Below are 9,646 nucleotides of genomic sequence, written 5' to 3' on the forward strand. Positions count from 1 at the left end.
CATAAATAGAAACAAAATGGTTGATGAACATTACCAAGCTATAACCTCCCTCTCTCCAAATGATATAAGACATGGATGGATGAAGGATTTCACTACTGTGTAGGTGACGACAGTGTGTTGATACTTGTGTACAAAATCCGACCATAGGAAACAGAGCTCAGTTGCAGACCCCTCAATTCTGGCTTGCGTTTGGCAGATGTAACAAGGGCAAAGAAAGGAAATGAATGGGGATTTAAACAAACACCCGCTACTCTTACATCAAGTCAAATTTTAGATACCTAAACGTAGTTTGTTTTGTGAAAAAAATGTCCAAAGCATTGAAAAGCAGATAATTTAACGAAAACTAAATCAGGGATTCTCAAAGTGTGCTATGTGTGCCACGAGTCCTAGATGAGCTCCCTCTAGTGGCTGCCTATCTAGAGTTCAGTAATATTTAACTTTTAACTTCAATACAATTGCATTCAATCTTTTAGAAATTTTTGTTTGCTTTTAAACATTTATGTAGGTACAACTTTGAATTCACTTTAATGTGCAAAACCTTTCAATTGAATTGTGAGTTCAGTACATTTTTTAAATGTTCCCATATTTAAGCGCAGCGTTAATGTAAAAGGCTTACAATAATATTCAATATACGATAGTATACAATGTAATTTATTTTCATTTTAAGAACACGTACACTTACTATGCTACTCTATTTTAATCCCGCTCATTATGGTGGCAATTCGAGAGCCAGGTATTTTTAGGTGGTATATGGTGCTGGTTTAAAATAGTTCAACTTTAAAAAAAAAAACAACAACTCTGTAGTAAATATCATAAGTGTGCGTGTGGACGCCTGGTAAATTTGACAAACAAAAATGGGACAAATGAATAATTCACACGAATTACACCACTCGTGCCAGAACAGTAGGACCAGGTGAAACATTCAAATGAGGGCAATGAGTCATTGTCTGTGTGGCTCATTTACTACCATTTAAAGCAACTAGACACAAATTTAAAAAAAAAAAAAAAAAAAAGAAAGAAATAAAACACTGCGCCACTGTGAGCTATTAGTTCTAATTTCAGAGATTGATGCTCGGGCAACTGATCAATAGACCCACTGGTGAGTCCCAGTGTGCTCATACATTATGCAGGAAGTGACGTGATTATTAAGGCTCTTCTGTACACTCCCTGAGTACTTTAGTGCTGCTTTTAGATGGCAGTGACAGTTTTTCTCCTAGAAAGTGATGGGGATGCAACATGAAAAGCCAATGAACTCCAACCCAGGACTGGCACAAGTGACGAGGTGTCAGGTATCTTTTTTTGTGTGTTTTTTTCTCCCACCTCCACAGAGGCTTAGCAGTCCAATAATATCAGATGCCCTCGTCAGGTGGAGCTGCCGTGAACGTTTTAAACCTGAGCTACAAAAAGGATTGACAGATTAGGAGAAACAATGATGTAACGTGACATCCTGGCGGAGGTTTTGCTTTCAGGATGAATAACGCCATAAGCGGGTTTAAAACAAACCGTTTGAGAGCGTCTCAAGCGCTCCGCTTGGTTGAATTATTGATATTTTGAGGGATCTTTCAGAAGGTAGGTCAGCATGTATCTTTTTTTTTTTTTTTTTTTCTTCCACATCTCGGCACGATGCTCAAGTGAGCTGATTCTTTCTGCGTGAAATGAAATGACTTGACATCTTCCCGACCACCGGGTAAGGAAGAGAGAGACAGGGAGGGAGAGTGAGGGAGAGTGAGAGGGAGATGGAGAGAGTATAAGGAACTTAGTTATCAGGCGCAGCAGCATCTCCGCCTGCACAGCGAGGCAGAGGAGAAGCATTTATGGTCGAGCAGAGGTTTTCCTTTTTTTCCCATCCTCTTCAGGGCATTGGGGGAGCGTGCTGAATAGATCCCCGTTAGCTATTCCTGACGGACGAAACAAAAGGCACGCTGACATTACCCGGTGAGCCTGCGTTTCAACCCATGGGTGTGAGGTAGGTTATTTCTGCCTTGAAGTAGAAGATGCACTAAATCGGGCTTTAAGTCGACCACGTGTACAACTCTCAGGTGGCTACGTGGTTCAAATCTAATTAGATGTGATTGTGTTGTTTTGGGCTCAAGTCTGCCTTTGACCTTGATTTTTGTTATTTACATTGCTTGAGGGAGTCCTCCCGCTCTCTCTTTCTCTTGCTCTCACGCTCACGCATTCTCTCTCGCTCACTGCTGCTTTGTTTGAGCCATTTTAAATCAGCAGTCACACGGCCAGAAGTTACCTCTGGGTAGCGACAATTGAGGCTTTGACTCATGCCGGCTACAGCTGGTTGTGTGGAAGTTGCCCGCCTGCCTCGCATCATCATGCTCCATTATTGTTTGTGTTTCTTTTCTCCCTCCAGATGACATTGAGGATACTTTAGTGGAACTCTGAGCTTGGACGTCGTGCGCAGGAAAATGCATCTCTGGATCGCTTGTGTTTTGCTGAGCGCCACCTCTGTACGCACAGCTGGGATGTCTGATGAAGGCATATGTCAAAGACTGTGTGCATGCGAGGAAAGAGAGGGGATACTCACCGTGAGCTGTGAAAACAGGGGAATCGGGAGCATTTCTGAAATAAACCAGCTCAACTTCCCCCAGTATCATCTGCTGCTCACTGGGAATTTTTTAAGAAAGCTTGCCGCCAACGACTTTGTTGAATATCGAGGACTCACCATATTACACCTGGGAAATAATGAGATATCCGAGGTGGAAGCTGGAGCTTTTAATGGACTTCAAGGATTAAAACGATTACATCTCAACAATAACAAAATTGATGCCTTGAAGGAGGATCTGTTCTGGGGCCTTGAAAGTCTGGAGTATCTGCAGCTTGATTATAATTACATCACTCAAGTGGCCCCCAATGCTCTCGGCAGACTTCGACACCTGGAGGTGTTGATTCTGAATGACAACTTGATATCTACTCTGCCTGTGAACATCTTCCAGCATGTCCCACTGACTCATCTTGACTTGAGGGGCAATCAGCTGAAAGTCCTTCCCTACTCGGGTCTGCTGGAGCACATGAACAGCGTGGTGGAGCTGCAGTTGGAGGAAAACCCGTGGAACTGCTCCTGTGACCTGATTGCCCTCAAAACATGGCTGGAGAGCATTTCGTACACGGCGTTGGTGGGCGACGTGGTTTGCGAGTTCCCATTTCGCCTCCATGGAAGGGATCTCGATGAGGTCTCAAAGCAAGAGTTGTGTCCCAGAAGAGCCATTGCTGAATACGAGATGCCACCGCAGCCGCATTTGAGCACGGACGGCAATTACAGGAGCACGCCGGCCCTCGCGACAGCTTCCTTAACCTCATCTGGCATCGCAAGATCCTCGTCAAGGCCCACCAAGGGACCTCGGCAGTCAGGTAAATTAAAATCAAGGCCGACTGCTCGACTAGCGGCAAACAAACCTCAGAATTACGGCCAAATTGTTTCATATCAAACAAAATCCCCTGTGCCTTTGGATTGCCCGTCGGCCTGCACCTGCAACCTTCAGATTTCAGACCTCGGCCTCAACGTCAACTGCCAGGAGCGAAAGATCGAGCACATTTCCGATTTAGAGCCCAAACCTTACAACCCCAAAAAGATGTATCTCACTGGGAACTATATCCCTGTGGTGCGGAGATCGGATTTCATTGAGGCAACTGGATTAGATTTGCTTCATCTGGGCAACAATCGGATAGCTCAAATCCATGACAGGGCTTTTGCTGATTTGACCCATCTCAGGAGACTCTACCTTAATGGGAATTTGATAGACCATCTTACCGCTGATATCTTCTATGGACTAGAGAGTCTGCAGTATCTATATTTAGAATACAACGTCATTAAGGAAGTCACTGCAGACACATTCCAGCACGTCCCTAAACTCCAGCTGCTGTTTTTAAACAACAACCTCTTGAAAACATTACCAGTGGGAGCATTTCACGGTCTCACGTTGGCCCGCCTCAATCTTCGCAGCAACCACCTGCGATATCTGCCGGTCAGCGGTGTGCTCGATCAGCTCACGGCACTGGTGCAGGTGGATTTGTACGAAAACCCCTGGGACTGCTCCTGTAGCATTCTCGACTTGAAGATGTGGCTAGAGCAGCTCAGCACAGGCACCGTTGTCAACAATGTCATCTGTGGCTCGCCCAAGAGGCTCGCTGGGGAAGACATGCGATACATCAAGACAGCTAATTTCTGCCCTAATAACTCGGCCGTACTGGCGTCAATGATTCCCCCCTCAGAGGAATCCTTCCCTGGCAGCACCATCACCATAGAAACGTCACTAGACTCCGACACGCAGTACAGTGCCATCCCTTTATCCGTGATGATTCTTGCCCTCCTGCTCATGTTCATTATGTCCGTGTTCGTCACTGCAGGACTGTTTGTAACAATGAGAAAGAGACACCTAAAGAGTCAAAACGAGCAGAATAACTCCATGAATGCTTGTATTAGCTCTCTTAACATGGAGTACGGACTGTACAAAAAGGGATCGGTCCCAAAGGTCAGAACATCAGCTGGACACGTCTACGAGTACATTCCACCCCCCTCAGAGCAAACAAGCAAAACTACAGGTCACGCTACAGCCGACAGCAAATCCGGGGTGGGATTTCGGGACTTCGACGAGTTAAGCGGCGCCTTTCTGGGGAACTCGGACGAAGAAGCAGCGAGTAATGTAATAGGCTCGGAATACAGCACCACCGCTTCGGAGCCTCTCAATAAGCCTTCCAGCATGAAACAAGATGATCCATCGTACTACAGAGAAGTCCTCGATCCGGAGCAGAAGCCCTGCTACAGCCATACGCTACCTTGCAGGCACGCAGCACGTCCGGCCAGTCAGTACACATCAGACTTTGACGCAAGGCCTCAGTATGTGCATCCTGACAGAGTACAACAGACAATACTATACTGCACAACACCAAGTACTGTTTACGTAGAGCCAAACAGAAGCGAATATTGGGAACTGAAGGCAAAGCTTCACATTGATCCGGATTATCTTGAAGTTCTTGAAAAAAGAACAACATTTACACAGTTTTAAGAGACTTGACTGACAAACACGTTGAAACAGGACTTTACACTTCAACGCAAAGAGGTAAAACATGACGGCATCTTCATTGGTACAAAGGATTGTGAGCTGCAGCATGTATTTGTGTAATGCTCAAGCTTTGCAGCATTGAGTAATGACTTTTGTTCTTATCTGACATGTACTGCAAGTCAGCTGATCCAATCACAAGTACATCTACCAAATGATTCAAGGCTGTGCACCGTGCATAATGTTGTTTTTATTACAGTCACAACATGGGATGACAGTCCTTTTAATAACGCTTTCCTTAACAAACTGGATTTTCTGGAGCTTACTATGTGTGAGTTTTCTGCTCGCTAGGAACAATGAAATCAATCCATCCATTCTTAACTTTGCTGAGTCCGTTTAAAACATAGTCTTTATATTCCTCAGGCTGCGGCTGGCTCCCCCCTCAAGTCCCCTCGGTACCCCCCGGGATGAGACAAACCTCAAACTGTTAACATATCCACGCATACTACTGTTGATTTTTGAAGGGAAATAAATCATACTTTAAAAACCTGGCCAAAACTGATGCAAAATAATGTGTAAAATGTTAAGTGCGGCTAAACATTGCCAAATATTTTTAGTGCACCATGTTTGTGGAGTATTTTGCAGCAGAACTCACCACTTTTTGTTGAGTCAAGTTGTGTTGAATGTACAGGGTGTTTCAAAATGTTTTGTATACTTTGAAATTAATATATTAGCAACTACATCTCCTAGGCAAATTAAATTAACCTTGCTTCACATTAAAAAAAATAAAAGATTTATCAAAATTGGAACACACAGTAAATTTGACAGATTTCTTTCATTTTACACATCTTAAAAATGAGCGATCCTTTGAGCAAGAATTAAAACTGCTAGCAAGATTTGAATGTAGCCTGATTTCTCCCTCCCTCCTCCAGTCTCTGACCAAAACAACGCCCCTCACTAACATGCACATCATGCGCAGGTGTAGAGTGTTACTGTAACACTACCGGTTGGAAGTTTTATTTTGGGGAATGTAGAATCAATTAAAACTTTAAAAAGACATGACGTGAAATGCTGCTATTTCCATGTCGCTTCTGAATTGTCTCATCTGCCTGATATCCCTTTGCTCTGCTTCTTTTGGCCAGTATAAATAGTCCACATAGATTCAGCAAAGCTGCTCAAGCCCAAAAGTCAAATTAGTGAAACAAGGTGGGGTCAGAGAGGGCTGATTTTTTTCACAGATCATTTTACAAACAAATGTGGTCAGAATGTTGAAGTTGTTTTGAAAACTGCAATCACCTCCTTCGATGTGCTTATATTTTTGTATGATTTCTGTCTATAATTATTGAGAACCTATACAACAACAAATGTCCAAAATGTATTTTGTTACTTTGAGTACTTGAGCTTCATGTTAATAATCTAACATACAATCTAATCATGACCGGCCAAAAAAAACAACGACAAAACAACATTTGTGAAATTGGATGTTATTGCCCGGAACAACCATTCTTTCATTCTTCTGATTCTGTTCCTTGGATGGTGGTCACAAACTGTTGACAGATATGACGTGGAAATTTCCACCACATTTCGCTCTTTGATAACTCTTGCTAGAATCAACGTTTTTTTTTTTTTTTGCTAACACACAACTTACTAGTTTGCATATCAAGCGGGAACGCGAGATCACTTGAGGGCTAAACGCGAAGAATCCACTTTTGACAGGATGACCGGAGACGCATGTTAATGCTGCCTGAGCCGTGCTTCGAGTCAGTGCGAGTACTGCCGTATGTACGTAATGCTTAACAGTTCAAATTAAATGTGTAAATATGAACAATCAAGCAGAAAGCCAGGCCCCTAATGACTCATCTTATCATAACAGACACCCCAGAGCTATTTCATTTGCAATAATGTGTGCGTTTTACTCACAAATCGGCTGCATTTCATTAGCGCTAATCAGCCGTGAAGATTACATGTTCTCAACCAAAAATAACCCAGATTGTTGCCACGGATATTTACCACCAACTCTTTCTTATGAAACTGAAATTAATTTGCAAACGTGCCCATCCATTTTGATGTGAGTAGGCGTTAAGAGAGGTCCAGCAGATGAGTCATTTTGCTGAAATTTGACAAGGTGAGGAACAAACAAAGGCTGAGGATGAGCTCGGAATATCAGATCATGAGCTTTCTGGTTTGCAGATTGAGACCAAAGAGAAAATCAAAAATTAAAGGGAGTCAACCACTTGTTTTTAGGATAATCTCTCAAAATCACTGGTGTCCCCTCAAAGCTTCCCGCAGGGCATTATGGACAACTGCTGCACTTGTTTGGAAGTGATTCAGGCCATAACTCTACCGTGAAATGTTGTAAAGGATTACACAGATCACAAATGTATTCACATGTATGAAAAAATATATATATATTTGTTATTGATGAATCATATGTGCCACAATTATGTACTGTAGAATGAATTTGCAGGCATATGATAAGGGCATAGCGTTTAAGTGTTGTAATATGCATCCTATATGTGGATTTTACCCTGTTGCATACTATATGTCCGGATAAAACTACAAAATCCTAATGATGCAATACAAGTCAGATTTTTCAACATACTGTCTATTGAAATACAACATTTGAGGCCTCGGTTGTGTAAAAGATGTATTTTTATAGCAAAGAAATGTAGATATCAGTACATACTATTTGCTTCCTGTTTTGAAAATGCACTACTGACTTGTAAGAGTCAACGATGATGTCACTCCCTGAATCGTGCAGTATATTTGTTTATGTTCATACAGTACAGCCATACAGACACTCTAAAGAGCAACCTTGGACATCCTGTACAAACTGCCATGCATTTTATGAATTGCTATGAAACAGTATGAGGACCATGCTGATAAAGACATAATACGAGTGGAATAGTCATGGACAATCATAGATATGAGTCCGAATTTTAGGGCAAAAAAGTCAAATTTCACATCCACAAAAAATATGTCCTGAAATATTACAGTATCATACTAATCAAAATCTATTCTTGCAACATTTCCACAGCTTTTTCTAACATATTAAGATCCTGTTCTATTAATATCATGATTTGCTGAACATTAAAAGTTTATTCCCATATTGCAATTTCATATTTGTATTGTAATATATTACAAATCTGTTCTCATTAAACAACCTTTTCACAAATAATATCATCCTGCTCTAGTAATATCTGAACTTTAATATCATAACTTAATGACTTTATTTTCCCAAAACCTTTCCTGTAATATTACACATTTTTTTCTCCCAAATGTATTTTTTCCCCCCTGAAAAAAATTGTTATTCTAATACTGTATTACAAATGCTTTGGTCAGAACATTATAATGTATTCTCATGACATCATGATTAACTCTGAACAACTTTTTTCTTGAAATATTTAGATTTTATTTTCACAATATTATGACATTAATCTTGCTTTTTTTCTCTTCTGTTTGAATGGCCCTTGTACCCTTCATATTCACCATATTCGGTCAAATGTGGATAATTATTCTGAGGCACCTTTGTGCAACATTTTGGGTACCTCTGCAAAAAACTGCATATATTTTTAACAGTTAAGAAGGGATATGAATTTGACCTTTGACAATGTCTCATTTCTACATAATTAAAAAGCACAACAAATACAAATGAAGTTTCTGGATAGAAATATGTTTTAATATGTATACAGTGTTCCATGAGAGCAAATTATGCAGTCTAAGTTATGTCTGGGTCAAAACTGTGTAACCGAAGAAAGTTCCTCTCCATGAGACTTTAATGCGCGGAGTAGATGCACATGATTTGCAGTAATATGCACTGAACCTGTCACCTTAAGTCAGCTCCCATGGTTGGAATTTATGCATATTAGTCACATTGTTGAATGCTCTATTGGTTTCTTCAACATGTGCAAAGTCACATGGTGCATTTGACCGTTAATCGACTTCTGCAAGGGAGCATTCTTGAAAAGTATTTTGGAAGTGTGGAGTTTGAATGCGGCCATCCTTCCTTCCTGTGTGGAGTTTGCATGTTCTCCGCGTGCCTGCGTGGGTTTTCGCCGGGAACTCCGGTTTCCTCCCACATTTCAAAAACATGCATGGTAGGTTAATTGGTCACTCTAAATTGCCCGTTGGTATGATTGTGAGTGCGAATGTTTGTTTGTCTCTGTGTGCCCTGCGATTGGCTCGCAACCAGTTCAGGGTGTACCCCGCCTACTGCATGAAGACAGTTGGGATAGGCTCCAGCAGGACCACGAACCTTGTCGCGACCCTTGAGGATAAGCGGAATGGATAATGGATGGATGGATATAATGTAATGTAATGTTATTCACTATATTTTCATTTTGGGAGAATATGAATATGTGTCATCAGGAAATCATTTTTGGTTTCATTCATGATTCAGGGTCGCTTCATGATTCATTATGGAGGGAGGGATGATTTTGGTGTGACGCCCCTGGGTCTGAAATATGTTTTAACTAAGTACTGTATGTGTATATACAGAAAATACTACAAAGTAGTATTAGAGACACTGTGAATAGTGAAAAAAATAAAAAAAACAATAATAATAAATTGGAAAAAAAGACAGAATCGAAGACAATAAAGTCCTAATTTTGAGTGGCATAATTCTCCCAATGTAT

The 9,646-nt window shown here is 41.3% G+C and overlaps 1 protein-coding gene across 2 annotated transcripts; it reads left to right on the plus strand.

Annotated features, from left to right (window-relative positions):
• Positions 1–1,504: 1,504 nt before the first annotated feature.
• Positions 1,505–8,192, plus strand: slitrk5b (SLIT and NTRK-like family, member 5b). Of its 2 annotated transcripts, none has more exons than XM_086052302.1 (2): positions 1,505–1,569; positions 2,366–8,192. In XM_086052302.1, the coding sequence occupies exon 2, from the start codon at positions 2,421–2,423 to the stop codon at positions 5,016–5,018; it is 2,598 nt and encodes an 865-aa protein (XP_085908428.1). In that variant the 5' UTR covers positions 1,505–1,569; positions 2,366–2,420; the 3' UTR covers positions 5,019–8,192. The 2 variants fall into 2 exon arrangements, with proteins under 2 accessions (XP_085908428.1, XP_085908427.1); XM_086052301.1 differs by lacking the exon at positions 1,505–1,569 and adding an exon at positions 1,674–1,966.
• The last annotated feature ends 1,454 nt before the right edge of the window (positions 8,193–9,646 follow it).

The sequence above is a fragment of the Filicampus tigris genome, chromosome 14 (genome assembly GCF_054856515.1).
Source record: "Filicampus tigris isolate MCC_2025a chromosome 14, RoL_Ftig_1.0, whole genome shotgun sequence".
Taxonomy (NCBI): Eukaryota; Metazoa; Chordata; class Actinopteri; order Syngnathiformes; family Syngnathidae; genus Filicampus; species Filicampus tigris.